General features: G+C 42.1%; 1 protein-coding gene across 4 annotated transcripts in view; it reads left to right on the plus strand.

The window, feature by feature from the left end:
• The window catches only part of MYO1B (myosin IB), a 195,752-nt gene that overhangs the window by 76,719 nt on the left and 96,572 nt on the right, over positions 1–22,461 (plus strand). For all 4 annotated transcript variants that reach the window (XM_075934204.2, XM_075934205.2, XM_075934206.2 and 1 more), the window contains exon 4: positions 17,358–17,452. In XM_075934204.2, the coding sequence (XP_075790319.2) occupies positions 17,358–17,452 (95 nt within the window). The remainder of the gene's footprint in view (positions 1–17,357; positions 17,453–22,461) is intronic.

The following is a 22,461-nucleotide window of genomic DNA, read 5'->3' on the forward strand; positions in this document are numbered from 1 at the left end:
GGAAAATTTTGTGAATGAAATGGATAATTGGTTAGAAACAAGGAACAGCAGCACACAAAGTACCTCAACTTTGACAATTTGTAAGGTAATTTTCATAATGTATGAGCAAGTAAATGTTCCACGGTATATTTTAAATAACAAAGCTTTAATAGACTTCCTAATGTGTGTCTGTCATTAAATCTGTGCTAGAAGCAAGACCTACTTGTTTTGTACTGTTATGCAAAGTGAAGCTCTTTTGTGTAGAGAATTGATTGACATTCTGATCAATTTTGCAATTTAAAACAGTGGATTCAGTTTTTCAATATATATTTTATAAAAATATTCTCTAGTAGTTTCCATGGTGACTTTCATGTTGAGCCATTTTATGAACAATGAGCCTTTAAAAACAGTCAGTGAGGAACAGGCGAATTAAAGCAGTGATTTTGTTTGTAGGTGAGTAGCTTATTCGTTTAAAAAAAATATAGACGTACACCTTATCTTGTGCTTAGTTTGTAGACAGGGATCAGTCTTCACATCAAGCCTTTCCTAAACTGGCAATTTGTACTGTTAAGGGCTGGGATCTCCCCTGCAATTAAGAACAGCTGCCATTCATTGAAAATGTCTCTGTTTAATGGTGCCTTTTTTCCCTTGCAATTTATAACACACAAACAGATGCCCATCTGCTATGCTGGGAACCTTTGACATGATTTTAAATAACAATATGGCATAAAGGAAAAGGCAGCAAACCTTTGGAATAACTCCATCTCCACTGCAGCCTTTAAAGGCAAGACTTTCCCCATCAAATCTTATTCTTCATATACAACTGTCTCCACTAGGTTCCATCTGATTTTGGGGTGGGGTTGGGGGACGGGGCAGGATCTCATTTGAGTAATACAATTGTTTGGAGAGAAAAAGCTTGTCCTATGGTATGAAATGAATAAAAAGATGAACAGTCTTCCAACTTACTGTCACAGCAAACTGTGTACTTGTTTGATTTTGTGTTGTTAAAGACACAAATTCATGATGTACAAATAAGGATTTAATATATCAAAAACCATCTAATTAAATTGCAGTGAGATAAGTTATTGTAAAACTGCACTTTCTCTTATACTTTTCTTGCTTTTACACCTTGGAGAGCGGATTTTTAGTTGCTAAGCGCTACAACTATCAGATCATTGCATCTTTAAGTAAAAACCAGGAAGTTTGTGTTTTTTGGGAAGAGAGGAAACAGGATGTGTTTGATCATGAGATAGAATGTTGTCATACAAGGGAAGTCTTGATTTAGAGATGTCTAACTTGTATTTCACTATTTTCATCCACAAAGGGGATATAAAACTGAATTTTTTTATAGAAGTTCTGACAGTCTGAATAAAAATATTAAAACATTTCATTTTGCTATTTATAGATGAAATAATACATTTTGATATTCCTGAAATTAAAATGTTTTCATTTTGTTGAATTCAGTCAAAACGTGTTTTACAGTCAGATCAACATCAAAGCGCATTTTTGTTGCCTTATGGTAATTGTATTTTAGGCCTGCATTGGGGATGTTAAATTGTGGGTAATCGGCTAATCGATTAGTCGATGGAATTTCCATTGACTATTCGTTTAGTCAATAAGGGGAAAACTGCAGAGCTGCAGCAGGGGTAGCTTCTGGGCTGGGAGCTAGCCCCGTTGTGGTGCTGCCTTTTTAAATGTATTAAGAGCCACTGCACTTCTGCCTCTCCCTTGCTGGGCCTCTGGTTTTTAAATGAATTAAGAGCCCAGAAACTCTTAATACATTTACAATGCAGAGGTTCAGTGTTGGGGACCTGGAGCAAGCTGGCAATCAGCCAGGGCTTGTGCCGGTCACTCGCTATGCCTCTGCCTCCCTTGCCACCCAGAAGATGGTGCTGGGGGGAACCAGCTTTTAAGCTGGCTCCTGGTCCTCCTCCCCCTCCCCCCACCATGCTGCTTCTTGGATAGAGGCAGCAATAAGGGGAAGTGAATAGTCGAGTCACTACTCGATTGGGTAGTCAACTAGTTGCTTACATCCCTAGTATGCATTATCTCCCATGGGTGGAGGCTAACTGGAGGACTAAGGCTGCAATATAGAGAAGCTGGAGAGTTTCATGATTCTGGGTGTATTATGGGAGATGTAGTCCAAGTAGGGAGCCTAGCCAATAGGGGATAATGTGAGCAATAATTCAGATGAAATATTCCTGATCCACTCCAGTTCTTGTTGTCCACATCACAAAACTCATCACTATTTGGCATCCATGCTGAGTGTCAGCAGACAAATCAAAGATTGGGTGGGTATAATAATAGCTGTCTTGTTCATAGAAATGGTTCTTGTGGTCAGAGATGAGGTTTACACAGTGCTATATAAATACTTTACCAAAGCCATGTCATACTTTTTCTAATGAGCTGTTTTGCTTTCCTTCCTTTATATTTGGCAAAGTACAAACTTTGAGTAAGTCCAGTGTTTATTTTTAGAGGTTCCAATGGGCAGAACTACAGAAGCTGCATACTAGGAGTTGTTCCTTCTGCATCAGATGATATAGCTGTTATGGATATATTCAGGGTATTGGGACTCACTCATGTTAAATCAGGCTCTGTCCTTTGAGATGAAATCTTTTAAAGTGTAGTTGTATTCTGAAAAGCGACTGTAAAGGCAGTTTATTACTCCGTTTCCCCATGTGTATTAAAGGTTCTGTCTAGTTTCATTAGAGACAAAAATCAGTGTTTAGTTTTTTTGCTCCAGTTAGAAATACCGAGTGAGCTCACCTAAGAGAATGAGCTGGAATGTACAGATACTTGTGCATCCACAGAATTATTGACGAAGTCCTATTCAGTTACAGTTGGGCAGACTCCAGGGGACACTAATGGGGATGTACATTTTGTTGAGAGCAAAATTCGGGCTATAAGATTTCTTGCTAGGGGATGGTGATTAGGAAGAAAGAAGCTACTTCTATTGTCTAATCCCAAGCCTGAATTTGTGGGGCTGGCAACTGAAAGTGTGTGCTTCCCACACATTTCTTTGAAACAGCACATAACATATATAGAAATCACTGCAGCAGTACACGTGGAACCTCGCATTTTTAAGATTTGTCTACATAAAAGTTTTGCTTGTGGCGAGCTGGGATATAAATCTACCCTGCCCCACGCTGTGTCTGTGTGGGCCTTGCTGCTATGCACCAAAAGCTTCCTTGTGTGATTTGATTGACAGCTTTGAAATAGGAGTAGATCATAGCGCACTAGGAATCTTTCAATGCGTGGTAGCAGAGTGTACATGGACACATAGTGCGTGGTGGGCTAGTGCAGAGTAGATTTACAACACCGCTTGCTGTGAACTAAGTGCTTGTGCAAACACCCCCTTGCAAAGTCACTTTGGAGAGAAGAATCACCAGGCAGGCAGCCTTTTCTTTTTGCAAACTACTTGGAGATACTTAACTTATCTACAGTACCCGTGCAGCAATGTTGGGGTTTCTCTTTGTAATAGAAACAGCCTCTGATGGTGCTTTAACAGTATATCTGAACTATGCTAGTGTCTTGGGTGTGCCCATTTAAAAAACATTGTATGATAGTTCCCTCTACAGAGAAAAACCAAGATATTTTATAATGCTCTTCCTCTTCCCTCCCCCTCCCCCCGGGCAGGAGGATTTTGCTTAACTCTGTACTTAAATGGTAACTAATTGCTTTAAAATACATTGTTCTTCTAAAAGAATAAATAAGCTGAACTGCACACATTAAATGAATATCTGATTAGGCTATTGGCATTTAATGCGTCTTAGTCAGTAGAAATTTTGGAGCATTACCAGTCTGAATAATATTTAAAGATGTGCTATTTTCAATACAACACTTCAGCAGAAACCCTGAGTAAGAGTCCAAATACAGATATTCTGAATGTTCATGTTTTGAAATTTCCAGTACAGAAAAGGCTTTATTTCGCTTTAAACTAAATGCAAGATTATTATAATTCAGCAGGTGTTTATTTGGTCTGTCCATTGATACATAGCTGAAACAATGAATTAAACTTTTATTGAAATATAGCAAGGAAAAATCATTTGTTTTTTTTCTTCATTATTATCCTATTCAGCTGTCATACAATAAATACATACATGTTTCTTGATATGTCAGTGAATAATGGAATATGTCAAAGTGAATGTGAAGCTATAAAAGCAAACATTAGAAAGCTCCAAAAGGTTAAATAAAAACACACAACTTCAGCCAATAGTTCTCTTGATAGTATACAAAGTTTTTTTTCTTGGATTGCTATCACTCGTGTTAAGCTCAGTAGAGTAAACAGTAGTGATTTGTTAGCACAAAAATTAGGTAGCTTTCTTAAAGTATCTGTATTTTATTTAAAAAAGCCCAAAATATACTTTTATAATAAAACCAGAGCATAAAGGCAGTAGCTGCTTAGGTGATAACCCAGCACCTAGTGTTAGGGCTCTGCTGGGAAGCAAACTGTTAAATTGCATATAACTTTTAGCTAAGGTCCGGAACAACTTTGCTTCCCCAACTCCCCCCCCCCCCCAATAAAGTATGGCCCAATATATTTCTTAAAACCCACAAACAACTTTTCTTCCTATAGTTTTATGGAAAAAAGGGCATGTGTCTCAAATTCCTGTAGTATCTCACATTGCAAATACTTTTACTAGTGCTCTAACAGGCTTAGCTATGTGTGTTCAAATGGTGAAGTGTCAGTTTGGCTGACACAGCTACTACTACTATATGTTAGATGTGTGAGAGCTTGTTTCCTTGATCAGCAATTAACCTGGATAATGCTGTGCCTCTGCAACTGTCCTTTGAAATGAGTCCTCCTTTACCTCTAGGTAGCGTTAAAGATAGTACTACTGTTTTGAGGGTCTAGCTTGTCAGCCTTGTTTCCAGCAAGAGGACTAAAGATAGAGGAAAACAAAACAAACCGCTTTGCTGAGAAGCTTATTTCATAAAGTTGTTGGCATTTTACACTGGAAATAGAGATTCATTCCAGCTAGGAACAAGGAAGTTGTTTCATATGTAAAACAAAATATATTTAGCTCCTTTGTGACTGCAGCCATGTTAAATGAGTTTGGGATGTACAGAATTACAACCAGAACCAGCCCATGTTGATTCTGTTTAATATATAAAAATGGATGCTTTCATTCATTTCAATCTTGCACATATTGACAGCACAGGCGACTGACCTGTCCTCTTGTTTATCCACAGAACCGGTACAAGAAGAGCAAGCCTAATGCTCTTGGCTCTTGTAATGTGCTTCAACAGTATTTTGAAGGGAATGACATCTCAGTCCCTGTGCCAGTCAGCTCTTTGGCCAGTCTTTTGAAAGTGTCAGTAAGGGAGCTGATTAAAGATGGATTTTTGTCACTTGGGCACCACCAGTATAATTTACAAAGATCTCCAGCTGGGAGACTCATTCCTGGTTTCAAGTTAGAATTTGCCATGGGGTATTTACTAGCCAAAGCTAGGCCTATTTGGCTCTTTTTGATGTCACCTATTTGTATCCACTCCCAGTGGAATAGAGCTATGATCTCCTCTTAATGGAAGGGCAAACCCTTTTCCCTAGGAGTAGAGTCAATGAGTAAGGACAAAGCCGATGAGGAGATAATAGTAAAAGGAAGCTTCTTCTGTAGAGAGAGACTGGCTGGGGAAAGGCAGTTGGTGAAGGAAAAAACAGGGAACTGGGAATTTAGTGGTAGTTTGAAACTATCCTTTCCCTATTCCCAAGATGCTGAGCTGTCTTTTCAGCAGGCATTTGTGCACCTATTGGATGTCTGCATTGCAATTAAACAGCCCCTTAACCTGAGTCAGTTGACATGGGTTACTGCGTGGTTTTATTGTACAGGTTGAAACTCTCTTAACTGGGACTCCAGCAACATGTTCCAGGACCAGAGAATCCCAGTGGCAGGCTAGTGCTAGGCAGCACTGCAAGCTGACAGGGCAGCAAGGCTTCCCGGCAGGGCAGAGGGAGCCCCATGCTTGGCAGCAGGGCTTCCTGGCAGGGCTATGTGAGCCCCATGCTTGGCAGTAGAAGCCCGGTGCAGAGGCTATGGGGCTGCCTGGCGCAGCAGCAGGAGCCAGGCTCTGCAGTGGGAACCCAATGCGCAAAGGCAGCGGGGATGCTGGGTGCTACAGCAGGAACCTGATGTGTACACATGTGTGGAGGCTGCCTGGCTCAGAAATGGGAGTCCAGCAGGCAGAGGGGTTGCCTGGTACAGGAGCTGGGCGTGACAGCAGGAGCCTAATGCACAGAGGTATCAAGGCTGCCTGGTAGGGCAGCGGGACCAGTGAGGGGAGAGCCAGCTGGGAGGGCAGTGATCGGGGGCCAGGGCTAGAGGGGGCTGGTGGTGGTGGGGGGGGGCAGAAATGACCATCCTTGGTCCAGCAAAATCCCTCACCTGTGATGGGTCAGGTCCTGAGGGTGTCGGACCAAAGAGGTCCAACCTGCAGTGCGCACACATACCCAAAGTGTCTTCGACTTACCTTACGTGGAGAGGAACACAGTAGTTCCCGTGGGATTTGAAGGCTTATTTGAGTATATGTAGTGTGCTGGGGAGAGCTGGGTGTTGTGCACTAGTTTGTGTGAAGCACTAGTTTGCCTCCAATCTCCCTTGACAGGAGTTAAAGTTAAAAAAGCATCTCTTGACCCAGAACATGTGTGAACTTCTGCCTTATTCTGGGGAAGATACAGACTCATAGACTTTAAAGTCAGAAGGGACCATTATGATCATCTAGTCTGACCCACTGCACAGTACAGGCCACAGAATCTCACCCACCCGCTCCTAGAATAACCCTCTCACCTATATCTCAGATATTGAAGTCTTCAGATAGTTTAAAGACCCCAAGATGCAGAGAATCCTCTGTGTTATCTGTGCCCCATGCTACAGAGGAAGGCAAAAAACCTCCAGGGCCTCTGCCAATCTACCCTGGAGGAAAATTCCTTCCTGACCCCAAATATGGCGATTAGCTGAACCCTGAGCATGTGGGCAAGACTCACCAGCCAGACACCCAGATATGAAAGGTAGGCTCTCCTTTGGTGGCATGAGTCTAACTAGAACAGGTCTGAATTAACTAGTAACAAGAAAGTCTGTAGTGGAGCGAGGGTATATAAGTGTGAAGCCTTTTACAACACTTGGCTTTCAAAAAAGCTCCTCTGACCCTGAAAGAAGGCTGTGCGTCAAGTGTTTTGCTCTTGAAAGTTAACTCCAGGGCTGGCCCACAACATTTTGGCACCTAAGGCGGGAAGCTCAAATGACGACCACCACCAGCAGACACAATTTTCTATACTCTGGGTCCCAGTGGTGCCTCCCCACAGTCTGGCACCTGAGGCGGCTGCCTCTGTTCGCCTCATGGTAAGGCCAGCCCTGCTTAACTCTCTTTCTGTGACCAGTGAACAGAATTTTTCTGCTGTAAACCAAGGCTACTTTTAAAACACAATAGGTTAGTTATATGCATGATAACATCATACAGTTAGCTGTGTCCAACAAAAACAACAATACTTGGGTAAAATGCTCCTGCTGACGTGTTTATAATCCACACAGCAACAAATTTAGGAGTTTTCCTCAATAAAACTTACAGGTTGGAAGTAGTTGTTGGAACTAGTTGTGATTGTCCCTTGTGCCTCAACATACTTTACAGTTTTCTTAATACTCATGTTTAGACATCAGTTGATTTTATTCTTATTTTGGTTGGCATTTCAGGGCAATTTAGATTAAACACTGTTGCAGTGCATATCAGGTAATACCTTTTTTTAACATGGTGTTAGTATTTTTTTAAACCTGTATAGCTGAATATTTTCATTCCCTTCCCAACAATATTTGAATAGTGTTTTTGAAAAATAAAATTTCAAAACCAATTTGCACAGCACTCTTCTGTAGCCTAGTCTTTAGAGGATCAAGGCACTACAATTCTTGATATCCAGTTGGGTTTTTTTGTTTCCTCCAGCTCCAGAGTGGAAAGGAAGCTCTGATTTGTTTGTGATCCTTGTTTTCTTTGACACTCTTTCCTTCTCTGTTACCTATTCAGATGTTTTGGAATGAACAACATTATTAAGGAAATAATGTTAAAACCTGGTAAATTACAGTTTACTAATTAACACTATTCTATTAACAAAAATATCAAGCACTGTCTCTACATGTGCAAAAATAGTTTACAGTTTATGCTTATTTGTGAACAGAAGGATTATGATGTCTGAGTTTCAAAGAGAGTGACTAAGTGTAAGAAAATTGGAAGGCTCAAATAGGTTTTTTTTTTTTTTTAAAGTAGAGAATGAGTTAAAAGTTACACCCCAAAACAAAGTAATAGGTCTTACTGTGGGATCTGAAAAGAATCAGGGATTCATTGAGGTTGTTCCAGATGGAGGAGGCAGCTTGGAGGGTAGAATCCGCCACCTGCTTTGTAGAGACAAGGAGACAGAAAACACTGCTGTTTGATTAGCTCAGAAACATGCTAAGTAACTGGAAGTGGGGGAGGAGGAGAAAAGCGTGTCAGAGAGAGAGAAGTTATGGAGACAAACATTGAGGACTAAAAAACAAGTGGTCCTGTGGCACCTTACAGACTGATCAAAATTATATAGAATCACGAGCTTTCGTGGGCGAAACCCACATTGAATTGGAGTGGAAATAACAGATCTATAGCAACTGAAGTAGTACCTGTCAATTTCAGGAGCCATGTTAATAAGGCTAATGAAGTGGTCTGAATGTCTCATATACCTAGCTTTTGATGTGGAAATGCAGATGTTAATGGTAGGAGAATTTCCACACCAAAACTTATGTATGGGAGACATCCAGCCCACTTAATTAGCCTCTTTGACATGGGTCCTACAATTGACAGGTACTTCCGTTCTTATTTTTATATATGCTTGGTTTCTGTTATTTCCACTCCAGTTCATGTAATCAGGTGGGGTTTGCTCATGATTCTATATATTCTGGTTAGTCTGTAAGGGTATGTCTACACAGCAGGGCTAAAGTTAGAACAAATTATACAACTTCAGCTTCATCAATTGTGTAGCTGAAACTGAAAGAGCTTATCTCGACTTTTGGTGCTGGCTACGCAGCAGGAAGTCAAAGGAAAAACGCTCTTCCTTTGACTTCCCTTACTCCTCGTAAAATGAGGGTTACCATGAGTTGGAGTAAGAAGTCCTCCAGCTCAACATTATTTTGAAATAAAGGCTTGTCATGTAGAGGAACATTTTAATATTTTGGAATAATGTCAGTAGTTATACTTGTTAGATATACCCCAAGGTGCCACAGGACTACTTGTTGTTTAAAGTTAATCTATAACTTTAACTTGGCTAGAAGGCCGGGCCCAGTGTGTAGTGATCAATGGCTCGATGTCAGGATGGCGGTCAGTTTCTAGCGGAGTGCCCCAAGGTTCGGTTCTAGGACTGGTTTTGTTCAATATCTTTATTAATGACCTGGATGAGGGGATGGATTGCACCCTCAGCAAGTTTGCAGATGACACTAAGCTAGGGGGAGAGGTAGATACTGTTGAGGGCAGAGAGAGGGTCCAGAGTGACTTAGACAAATTGGAGGATTGGGCCACAAGAAATCTGATGAGGTTCAACAAGGACAGAAGAATCCCAAGCATTGTTACAGGCCGGGGACCAACCGGTTAAGTAGTAGTTCTGCAGACAAGGACCTGGGGGTTACAGTGGATGAGAAGCTAGATATGAGTCAACAGTGTGCCCTTGTAGCCAAGAAGGCTGATGGCATATTAGGTTGCATTAAGAGGAGCATTGCCAGCAGATCCAGAGATGTCCTTATTCCCCTTTATTCGGCTCTGGTGTGGCCACATCTGGAGTATTGTGTCCAGTTCTGGGCCCCCTACTACAAAAAGGATGTGGACGCATTGGAGAGGGTCCAGCGGAGGGCAACTAAAATGATTAGGGGGCTGGAGCATATGATCTATGAGGAGAGACTGAGGGAGCTGGGTCTGTTTAGTCTGCAGAAGCAAAGAGTGAGGGGGGATTTGATAGTAGCCTTCAAATTCCTGAAGGGAGCGTCCAAAGAGGCTGGAGAGAGGCTGTTCTCAGTGGTGACAAATGGCAGAACAAGGAGCAATGGTCTCAAGTTGCGGTGGGAGAGGTCGAGGTTGGATGTTAGGAAAAACTAGGAGAGTGGTGAAGCACTGGAATGGGTTACCTAGGGAAGTAGTGGAGTCTCCATCCCTATAGGTGTTTTAAGTCTCAGCTTGACAAAGCCCTGTCTGGGTTGATTTAATTGGGATTGGTCCTGCCTAGAGCAGGGGGCTGGACTTGATGACCTTCTGAGGTCTTTTCCAGCTCTATGTTTCTATGATTAATATAGCTATCCCTCTGAGATTTCTTGACGACTAAGGATAAAGAGAGAAAATCATCAGCTAGTCACTGATTGTTAACGACATGCAGGAGGGTATTTTACTATCGTGAAAGGGATAGAAGCCAGGATAAAAATAAGATTGTTTTGGGAGTGATCTTGAAACAATGACCTTTCTCTCTAGGTTTTACTAAGAAATGGAGGACAAGAAATGAGCGTTTATCTTACGAAAATAAGAGGAAGGGAATTTGCGGGGCGGGGGCGTGTGGTGGCAATCTTTAATACACAAGTATGCGGTGAGAGATTACTGCTGAAAAAGGAGCAGAAGCTTGGAGGCAGGAAGACATACAATGCAGTCATGTAGAATAGTGATAGAAATGTAGCCGTGTTAGTCTGGTGTAGCTGAAACAAAAAACAGGACTGTGTAGCACTTTAAAGACTAACAAGATGGTTTATTAGGTGATGAGCTTTCGTGGGCCATATCTGAGGAAGTGGGTTTGGCCCACGAAAGCTCATCACCTAATAAACCATCTTGTTAGTCTTTAAAGTGCTACAAAATGCAGTCATGGTAGGCCAGATTTGAAAAGATACCTAAAGTGTGCAGAAAGGTGCCTGTTGGGATTTTCAGTCTTGGTCTAAGTGGCCTTTGCTAAAAGGATGATGTCTGAGAGATGTCCTAAAGCTGAGTTGTGGAGTGAAGATTGTCCATGCTTTTTGCTTTCATGGATGTAGTCTCAATGTAATGATTAACTTTCAAATATTTATGTTCTTTCATTTTATTTCTCTGATTTGAAAATCTGCGGTGAACGTGTACTCCATCATAAATGGATGTAAAAAAAGCAAAGCAAAATATTGAGGTGAAAACAAACTTTCAAACTCAGTGATAAATCCAATTATTTAAAAGTACACAGCCTAAAAAATTATTGCTATGAAAAGTACTATGTCTGTGAAAGAGTAACGTTGTGATTGATCTAGATATAGGTACCATTTTAGTATTCAATTGTTCCTATACTTGGATCTCAAGAAAAGGAGAACTTCTTCAGTAAATATTGTATCCTTGATGTGGTAGGAGTATAACATGGTTCACTTTTATATTAAAATTTACAAATGAAAGAGTTTATTATGATGGATGGTAAATGACATTGCTGACACACTCATAATATAATTCAAAACATATGGTTCACAACCGTCTTTTAGCTAAGAAGTACTCTAAAGATTTATTTAGATTCTGTAATTATATGGTGGCTCAAAAGTGGCATGTGGTTTAGGTATATAGTCATAAATGCTGACATCACTGAGTACACGTTAATGTTACCAAAAGAAAAGGAAAAGGATTGTTAAATCATGATAAATTAAATTGAGATAATTTACAGAGCATGAAAACATTTTAATACATGCTCTCTTTGTTAGAGACCATTTTCTGGAAAAGAGGCAGAGATCTAATTTTATTACACTATTATTGTAGATTACTTCACAGACTGTATTATTAAATTAGACATGATGGCTGAATCTGTTACTTTATTTTTTTCAATAATGATCTATGTTCCATACTCTGATATAGATGGCTCTAATTCTGTGTATGCCATGCCACTAATGCTGGCAATTCTAAGGTTTGCTATTAAAACACTTCCTTGACAATGCCTTTTAGAACTAAATTTGTAAAAGGCAAAGCCTGAACCTCCAGGTAAATATTGTAAAACTTGCATAAGGGAAGTTTTTTATTAACTGGGTGTATAAAATTATCAGTTGAAGTGAACTTGATTTGTTCTGTGTATCTGGGAAATAGTCTTTAATATAATATTTTATTAGGCTTTCCAACGTAGTGTAGTGGTGATGTTTTCCTTAAAGAAAGAAAATGATCCAAATAAACACAAAACATGCAAAGCTAGGTGATTTGGATAGAAGTGACTGTTTTCCTTTCTTTTAAATTTCTGTTTATGACCTTAGACTTCAAGTTTCCTTATGGATAAAGACTTAGTTGCTTGTAAATTGTTCTTCCAAGGACATTGATGTTTTGTGTGAAGACATTTACTATTGCTGTATGATTGTAGGGCAAGTGATAGTGGCATTTCAGCACTAGAGAATTCAGTAGCCTTGTTTAGAAATGAATGATTTCTCTCTCTCTCACCCACCCCCATTCATTCCTGCCCTTAGGCACTCATACACTTACACAGACATATGGGTTGCAGAAGGAGCCAAAGCATGTGGATCCTGGAGGGTCTGTCTGCTCATCATGGCTGTAAGGAATGACACTGGAGAGGAGCTTCTCAGGATCAGGGGAAGGAAAAAGAGAGAGTCTCGCATGTGCTCCTTCTTTTTATATACTGTCTGAATGGCTCCTGTGACTCATTCGCCCAGACTTCCCTTTATCCAGCAGAAAGCATGCCCAAACTGTGATGACTCATTGAAATGTGGTCCATTGTTCCTTCAAACACACACTCATACTGGGTCTGGACCAAGAAAGCTCATCACCTAGTAAACCATCTTGTTAGTCTTTAAAGTGCTACATAGTCCTGTTTTTTGTTTCGGCTACACCAGACTAAAACAGCTACATTTCTATCACTCTCTCTCCATTCACTCAGGGGAGAATGCAGTTTAGGGAAAGTTACAAGCAGGGTGGCTGAAAGTTACAAAGATTACAAAATTGCAGTTTACAGTAAATTTCTGAGAGTTACACAGATTACAAAGATTGACAAGGATCACAGTAAATTGCAGTTTGAAACCTTAGACCTTACAGTTTGGTGTCGCTTCAGAAAATCTATGTATATAAATCAAGTAAGCTCAGGCGGAGGCTGTTTTATGTAACAAAGGTGGCCTATTCAATATATGAATTAGGAATGTGTTGACAGTCCTAAAATTGCTAATGAGCTCTCCACATTCCCTGTTCACTGTTTTCTGGTATAGTACTGTCAAGTGAGAACAGGTGTTTTCAAGCATAGTACTTCAGTAGTGGAAATAATCAGCGAACAGGTTAAATATAACGTTTAATTGGTTAACTGATTAAACAGGATTTTACATCCCTAGATGAAAGCAGTTTTCCTGAAACAAGCCTATGGAAACCACAGTTTATGTTATTAATATCCCAGCTCTTCCTGTCCCCCTGACTGAAGACACTTGGCCCAGTTTGCTTTTTTCCCCTCATACATTGCTTTTAAAGGATGTTGCTTAAAATTAACTATTATAAACATATTTGGCCAGATAAGCCTAAGAGGCATGTGTTACACTCAACATTGGCAAGTATATCTGCAGTTCCTTTAAGGAATATTATTCTCTTCCTGAACTCATCCTCCCAGAGAACATTTGTGAAGTGCTGTTGCTAGTGTAGTTTGGAGGCATGACAATAGGTCTGATGCCAGGAATTGCATCATGGTCTCTCAGCAGCGGTGGAGTCTTTCCTTTGCTACTGTTGTAACATGTTGGCTAGATCACAAATCAGCTCTATTTCAATGTTAAAAACATTAGCGCTTTCTACTTTTTTGTACAAAATTTTTCATCTCTTTCTTGAATCATTGCATTTAAATTCTAAAGATGCACGGATCTCAAGAGCAGTTTAAAAAGTTTTAAGAATCTCCTAATCCTAATTCCATGCCAGATGCATCAAGAGGAGTTGGGCATCTTTGGTTTGCTATGATGTTAAAATGACTAGTGCATGGATCTGCTCTTTTGTTTTTGCGTCTTGTTGGGCATGGATGTTTCCAAACCATTTTGAATTGTGATCTTGTCTAAAATTAGAAACAAAACAAAATCAGGCCTAGTTGAACAAGACCGTAAGGGAACAACCAGATGCTGCAGGAAATAATGTTGGCAGTACAGTAGCACTGTGTGATGTGCTATATGCAGTTTCACTGACAGCCAAACATCCAGAGTATCTGACAAACTGTTATGTTTTTGGCTTGAGGCCAGTGTTTATGTTTCAGTGTATTAGGCCTAAAATCTCTGCTAGTGCAGAGAAGATGTCAATTCTTATTATGTTTTTTAGCTTCCAATTATGTGACACCACCTTAAATTTGGTTTCCAAATGTCTGTAATTCAGCTAATCAGAAAACACACAAATATGCACAGGAACAATGAGAAGCCATAGACTGATAGTTAATGTCTTAAACATATTCTGAGTACTTTAACTATTGAAATTATGTTCTTAAGATTTTTATAAGGTTTTTAGGTCCCCCCCCCCTCACTTTTTTTATAAGAAAAATTGTTTTGGAAGGTGTAGTTTTGGGATATAACATGCAGTGGTTTGGAGGAAAGTTGCATGAATGATGGAGTGGGATGCGGAAAGTATAAAATCACAATGGTGGTTTGACTCATTTCCTGATTGAAATAACTTCTTAACAGAAGAGCAATGCACCCCACCTTTTCTTGTATGTTAGTAGTGATATGAAGAAGATAACTATATTTGTGGTTAGAGTTTGAAATAAGTTGATAATATCTCGTTGCAGTGCTTTTATTGAGTTGTAAACTTATTTAATCTAACTCTGACAATACTGGCATCCCTTACATTGGCAGCTACATGAATAATTACATGGACAGATGTATGACTAGGGATGTAATATTGTATTCGATTAACCAAGAAGCAAAAGCTTCTCGGTTAATGCTTTAGACTACACCAGAGGTCAGCAACCTTTCAGAAGTGGCATGCCAAGATTTAACTTATTCACTTCTATTTACGGATATGCATGCCGGGGGGAGAAGGGGACAGTGGCAGGCAGGGTACAGTGACCATATTTTCTGAACCAGCTGCAGCTAAGGAGGACAGTTTAATTTAAATTATTAAGAAGATTAAGCATTTTAATTTTCTCATGTTAGTTTATCAATCTTCATTTTAAATCAAGTAAATATTCATTTATGTCCACCACAAAAGGTTTCAATCTTTTCTTTATTGATGGCATGGGTGGGGCTCTTTTGGGTCGTGGGCCACTGACCCACAGAAAAATCATTTAGAGATGACACAACCCCCCTCCCCCCAATCCTCTCTGATGTGGCTGTCACCTGAGGTGGGATACAGGAGGGGGGAGGAGAGCATGGTCTGGAAGGGAAGGCAGGAAAGGGTGTGGGGTAGGGGTCTGAAAGTGCGTTTGAGGGTGGGAGGGGGTTGAAGGAGTAACATAGAAAAGGTGAGAGGATGAGAATGTAGCCAGACAGCTAGTTGGGGAAGGAGGCAAAGAAGTGGGGAGTAAAGGAAAGTGCAGCTTCTGCAAAGTAAAACTGTATCTGCCCTCTGCTCCAGCCTTGCTCCCCTCAGCCCCATGATTCCCCCCACCTTATCCCCTGCATCACCCCATCCCCCTCTGCAATGCCTGCCCCTCCCATCTTGCCCCTGCATCCTCTTTCACACACCCCATCCCCATATCCCTGTGCCACCAGCATGCACACCGGTAGGACAGCAACGCTGGGGCAAGGAGGAGTCGGGGGAAGGAGACAGTCACTTCCTTGCCCAGTCCAGTTCTTTGCACACACCCTTACACCCCTCATCTGCAGGCTGCTGCTCTGGAGCTGGAATGGGCATAGTCTGGGGCTGCTCTGGGCTGGTTCCAGCTGGGCGCTGCGGAAGGGGCTCCGCCCCCTCCCCCCCACCCTGTGGGATCAGCGCATCTCAGGCTCCAGCATCCCGGAGTGGCAGCAGCTTGTGACCGGCCACTAAGCCCTGAATCTGCAGAGCAGCTACAGCTCTGCCCCCTCCCGGAGCAAGGGGGATGTTAACCCCTTAGCTCCTGGGAGCTGCATGCCCAGGCTGGGTAGGGGCAACCCCAGGGTTGCAGAGCCCAGTGCGGGGTCACTCTGCTTGCTGGGCCACCCTGGCCCCTATGCGCCTATGCTACCCCCACCATCTGCAATTACCCTTCCAGCAGGAAGCCAGACCTGGTTCTCCAGCCTGCAGCTGAGTGATGACCACGAGGCTTCAACCTTGCGTGGGGGAGGGCTGAGCTCCAGCCACACGTTCCACTCAAAATCGGCTTGTGTGCCACTTATGCTACGGGTGCCGTGGGTTGCTGACCTCTGGACTATATGCATTTCCCTTCCCTCCTACCAGTAAATTTTTTAGCAGGCTGGCCAGCAGTCTGGCTCAGTCCTGGCTTGCAACGAGTCCAAGATCTACCCCAGGAGTGGCTCTGCATTAAGGGTATGCCTAAATTAGACATATTGAAATTGCAAATGAAGCCAGGATTTGAATTCCCACGGTGTTTTTCCAAAAAACATTATTTCGAAAGTGAAAAAATGAGGTTTACAGGATCTTTTGAGAAAGGGTTTTCTTTTCGAAAGAACCACGTCTAGACCATGGTTTCACTTTCGAAATAGCGTTTTTCTAAAAAAAGCCGTGATGCAATTATGCAAATGAAGCATGGGAAATTCAAATCCCAACTTCATTTGCAATTTCGATTTTTACATCCCTCTTTCGAAAGAGGGATGTAGTCTAGACATAGCCTTAAAGTGTATTAGAAGCCAAACGGGCAGGCAGCCCAGCTCAGTTCTAGCTCATGCTGAGTCCAGGAGCTCAGACACCTTCCCCTCCTCCCCGCCAAACAGGGACTGCTGCTACCCTGCGCTGATGCGTCTTTATCAGAGGCGGCAGCAGCACAGGGCTACCGGGAGCTGGTCCGCGAGGGGAGTTGGTTTTTAAACTGGCTTCCCTTGAAGACCAGTGCTGAGTGGCAAGGGGCTTCTTGAGAGTGATCTGGAGCGCTCTGGCTACCAGCCCCGCCCCCAGAGATTGTAAAATAGTCCACTAGCTGATGAGAATCTATGTGGTTACTTGATTATTCAATTATCCGTTATTTAACATCCCTATGTATGACTGCAAACTCTGCAAGTTTTAATGAGTCTCTAAAAGAGTGTAGTGGAGGGAAGTAACTTATGTTTCTTTCCCAAGCCCATTCTTTAAGTATAATTATGAAATGAACCCGTCATCACGAACATCCATGCTAGTCTTTATTGGCTTTAGGATTCCAAAGAAGCTTCAGTTCCCCATTTATCTCTTGGTATAGTGTTTGGAAAGATACATAACATTGTTTTAATGCTATCTGACCCACAAGGACATATATACAGCCTTGATGACATTTGCTTATTTCTCTGGTAAATTCGTCATCTTTTACTTTGCAGCTTTGCTCTATCAGATGAAGCATACAGATCCCTCAGGGACCAGGATAAAGATCAGTGTATTCTTATTACTGGGGAGAGTGGTGCTGGAAAAACAGGTAATGTATAGCTTTGTCTTTCTCCATCTCCCCTTTAAAAATACAAGAGAATGTTGGAGCTGTCTCTTTGCATATGCTTCATGCTGTAAACTAATTGCATCATGATATGTACTACAGCTGTGACATTGCATTGAGTGTTGTATAAATGCATTTCCATTGTACTGGGATGTCGTTGTGATATCATTATGCAAAGTTATCCTTTTGGTGATGCTATGTTGCAAAGGTCAAAACAAATTCAGGACTCATTTGCTTTGCAGAGTACACTCCAAGCCTGTGAAAACTTGACCTTTGTTCCCATTTTGGGATGGATTGAAACCTTAGAAAGCATTCAGTATAGGACTTTTTATTTCTTATGCTATTTATACAAAAACACAATGGTGATGATGGCCTTCGAAATAAAATCTCTCATGCGAGGCTCAGTTACACTTAGTACATTGACCAGTGTACAAGGTAACTTCATTTTTCTCAAAAGTTGGAATCATTTTTGAGAAAATTCTCAGTTCATTGAAAAGTATGGAATCGTGGGATATATGTTTTGATCAACTGTGAGGCCGCTGTCCCTTTGAAACTGCTGGGACTGCACGATTCAAAGGGGCAAGGGAACCCACTCTGTCCTCCTGCTAACTCCAGCCTCCATGGCTTTGAAATGCACAAGAACCCCCGCTGGACTTCCCTGGCCTGTACAGGAAGTTCCGCATTCCTCCTTTGAAATGTACAAGAGTCCCCAGTAGGGGCTCTTGTACATTTCAAAGGAGGAATGTGGAAGTGTCTGTCAACTAGTTGATGGAAATTTCGTCGACTAATCAATTAACCACATTTTAACATCCTTAATCTGTACTCCGTATTCAAGATGTGGGTGTACCATGGTTTTATATAGAGGCAATACAGTGTTCTCAGTCTTATTCTATATCCCCTTTTTAATGATTCCTAACATTCTGTGGCTTTTTTGACTGCTGCTGCACACTGAGTGGATATTTTTGGAGAACTATCTACAAAGACTCCAAGATCTCTCTTGAGTAATTATAGCTATATTAGCCCCTATCTTATTGTTTTTTAAAAAGTTCAGTTGCATTATATTTCCCAAGTTTATGGATAAGAATGTTACGTGAGACTGCATCAAATGCATCACTAAAGTCTAGATATTCCACATCTGCCACTTCCCCCTTATCCACAAGAATTGTTATCCTATCAAAGAAAGCTGTCAGATTGGTTTGACATGATTTGTTCTTTACCAATACATGTTGGCTGTTTCCTATCACCTTCTTAACTTCCAGGTGTTAGCATATGAATTCCTTAATTAGTGTTCTTGATGTGCATTCTCAAGTTGAATTTATCTTTATTGCCCCTTTTGTGAAACCTAAATAAGAGGCTTTGAATTCTGTAATTTTTTCCATTGGCAGTTCTGTGACAAGAAGGGGTGGTCTACTTAGAAAATAATCTTAAATTCCCTTAACACAAGTTCAATGCATAACAATTCAACTTCCATAATAGTTGAAAGGAATTCTTTAGTGATATATATTAGCCTCAAATAGTTCCTCAGGGGTTATGAGCAACTTAGCAACTAAATCCACAATTTTTTGTGGATTGCATAAAAGTAGACAGTAGAGGTGACTGAATTACTTGCTTATTTTATACATTGGTGATGATTCTTACTATGTAGAGAAGATTAGGATTCTTACTAAAATTGAGTTTAGTGAATGGATACAGAAACAGCACTGCTGCAAATGCTGACATTTGTTGTTTTTCTTAAAGTAACTGAAATCAGGTTACCAGAGAACTTTAGTTTTTTTTTTTAAATGAAGATTTTTAAATGAAGGCCTTTTTGATTGTGGGGGAAAAGCTTGAAATCATGATCCCTAAAGGTGCTAACTCCAAAAGGCAAATAAATTTATATGATTTTTTTGGTGGACAGGATTTTGACTTCTGAATGTTTTGGGCTGGCAGCTTTGAAACAGTTTGTAATGTGATCTGTTGCTTGGGTTTAGTCTTTAATTTACTTTGACTGTATTATTTCATTTTCTTTTTTGTGCCAGTTACTGCTGGTAGAGTTGTGCAAGGAAATGCTGACAGAAGCAAATATGATGTTAGCATGGGTAAAACCAAGGCTATCCAAGGTGCCGAACTAAACAGTGATTAAATGCAGTGCTTTATTTGCTCAGTTTTGCAGATTAAATCAGAGTGCCAAATAAAAAAACCAAACCAGATGATAATTTTCAAAATGTGTATTATTTTCTTTTTCCTCTGCTCAGGATTTATTGTGATGTCGTTACAAACTGTTGCACATTTACCTAAATTACATTACATTCACTTTTTTGCAGCTTTGGTTCTTTTTTCACTCACTACTGGAGTAGCTCTTTTTAAAGAATTTGAATTCTTCAGTGAGATTTGTCAGATCATCTAGCTGAGCAATACTTAAGCATGAATGTAGTCTCTTATTTCATTGCTGCACATCAGCCTTGTCTCAGCACCATTAGGACCCTTTGATCCATGGTAAAGTGCTTCCATTTCCTCACAACTACTGTCTAGTTGAAAACTATCTGTCATTCTTTAGGGCATGCTGCCAACTAAAAATTATGCGTGTCTTTAAAATTCCTTACCTGCTGTGTCAGTTGGATCCTTGGATTATGGGTAACTGGAGGAGATTAGAGAGACTATTTCTTTATTTTGTGCTTTCAACAGCATTTTGTGTATAGTCAGTTTTGTAGTTTTACTCTGTTCTTTTTGTGAATGTTGTGTAGCCCAACAGGGCAGGAAGAAAAACGGATTGGCCGAGGAGATTTGGGAGGCAAGTGTAAAACTTGAAACAACTTTTAGCTTGTTTTATTTTAATACTGAGCAGTTAAAAAGGGGGACAATCAGTTGTGATGCCCTGCTACTGCCTTCAAATAGTACCGTATGGAATGGGTGCTTTATAGCACTTAACAGAACTTCAGTTCTTTGAGTGCTTGCTTATGTCCGTTCCATATAGGTGTGCGCGCTACATGTGCATGAGTTCTGTAAGCTTTTTACCCTTAGCAGTACCTGTTGGGCCAATTAGGGAGCCCCCGGAATGGCGCCTCTATATTGGCGCATGTATAGTCCTGCTGGCCCCTCACCCCTTCAGTTTCTTCTTGTCACCTGTGACAGCTGCTGGAATGCTTGGCCTGGGATCTTGCAAGTGTGCCCTTAGCATTCTTTCTTCCTCTGAATTACTTGTAAAAAGTTCTTTCAATTCCAAATAGAGGGTGGGTAGTTCTGAAAGTTTCAGTGTTAAACTTAGGTGTTGCATTCCATTCCCTGGAGGGAAGAGAGGGGAATGCCTCAGGGCTTCAAGCCCTGGGCATGGTGCCAGAAGCCTATGCCCTGTGGGGGGGAGGACCCCAACAAGGAATGCCTTGAGTGTCTTTTAAAGGGACATTTGCCTGATGCCTGCAAGATTTGTAGGTCATTTGAGCCTAGGACCAAAAGAGTGCGTGATAATAGGCTGAAATTGCTCTTGGAGTCTGCACGCCAACCTGCGGCACTGGCCTCCGCGCCATCTGTGAGAAATGCATCAGTGTCGGTGCATGAGACAGATGCCACGCCAAGGCATTTTGCAGTGTCAGGCCGCTCCACAGCACCGATCCCAGTCCCCAGTACTGAGGACATCTAAGAAGATAAGGAGAGGTTGTGTCTGTCACGAAGGGAGCATGGGGTGCGTCCGCAGTGGGGACACCCAAAAGCTCTATCCTTGCCCAGGTGCAATGCTGCTTCTGGGCCACAAAAGCAGTGGAGGACGTGTTTGCTGTGGCCTGTGAGCTAACGAAGCTCACTTTCTCCACAAGTCCGGCACCGGGTAGGAACAACTCCTGTGTGCGTTGCCAGGTGGAGAAGCAGCCAGTACCGAAACCTGCAGCATTGAGAGCTTCTCCATCGGCACGGACCACCGTGCCCTGACTCTCCAACAGTTCTGCCTTAGGGGCTGGCACTGGTCCCAATGCACAGGCCTGGCCCAAACTTGAACCATCTCGGTGCCCTCGGCACTGTCTTATCTGATGGAGCCCGCATGGGGGCATGTCAGTATGCTGCTACAGGCACTGGGGAAAACCAATGGCTATGGGGTACCACCACAGTTGGCACAGTTCCCCGTCGTTGCCAGCAGCACCACTGTGGTCAGCATCTGCATATTCATTGGAGTAAGATGGAGACTCGATGGAGTCCAGAGCGCCCTCCTATTGAGTTTTTTGTTCACGGTCTCCACACCGCTTTAGCTCTCAGCACCGGTCATGTTCGGGCCACCGCTACAGGCATTCCAGCCTGCCTGTGGTTCAAACATGGCCACCACAATGGCAACCAGTAGCCGTTTTGGACCCCATGGGTGTGCCATCATGCCCAGGAGAAAGGGGCCTTGAGGTCAGCTTCAGCATCAGCATATTTGGGTCCCGGGGCACCCCTGCTTCCTAGGGCTTCAGCCTTAGAATCTAGGGCCAGCCCTTTGGGAGACTCAGCGGGTCAGCCAGAATGACCCCCCTCAGTCAGTCACGGAGGGTTCTCCTCGGCCTCACCTCCTCAAGCTCCACAGAGGGTGCGCCTCCCCCCCAAGGATCTGTCAGTCCCAAAGGACTCTTCTTCCTCTTCTCTGGATGAGGCACTGGCGGACGCATTCCCGGCTATGCTGGCTATGGACTTGCAGACCCATCAGGAGTTCTGAGGGGGCTCGCCCAAAACCTGGGGGTGCAGGCGGAGGAGGTAGCTGACGAGTCCAACCCTATAGTGGACATCCTGACTGCGGATGCCCCAGCCAGAATCACCCTTCCTTTTAGACAGTGGCTAAGATAACGAAAATACTCTGGCAAACACCTGTGTCCATTCCACCAATGCAGAAAGGGGTTGAGAGATGATATTTTGTGCCTTAGATGGGTCATGAGCACCTGTTCGCCTGGGCTCCATTGCAGTTCAGGCCACATGCCACAAGGAGGGACAAAACCAGCCAGTACCCACCCCTGAGAGTAAAGAGCCCAAGAAGCTTGATCTCGTGGGGAAGAAAGCTT

Source organism: Pelodiscus sinensis, chromosome 7 (genome assembly GCF_052426305.1).
Source record: "Pelodiscus sinensis isolate ZL-2025 chromosome 7, ASM5242630v1, whole genome shotgun sequence".
Taxonomy (NCBI): domain Eukaryota; kingdom Metazoa; phylum Chordata; order Testudines; family Trionychidae; genus Pelodiscus; species Pelodiscus sinensis.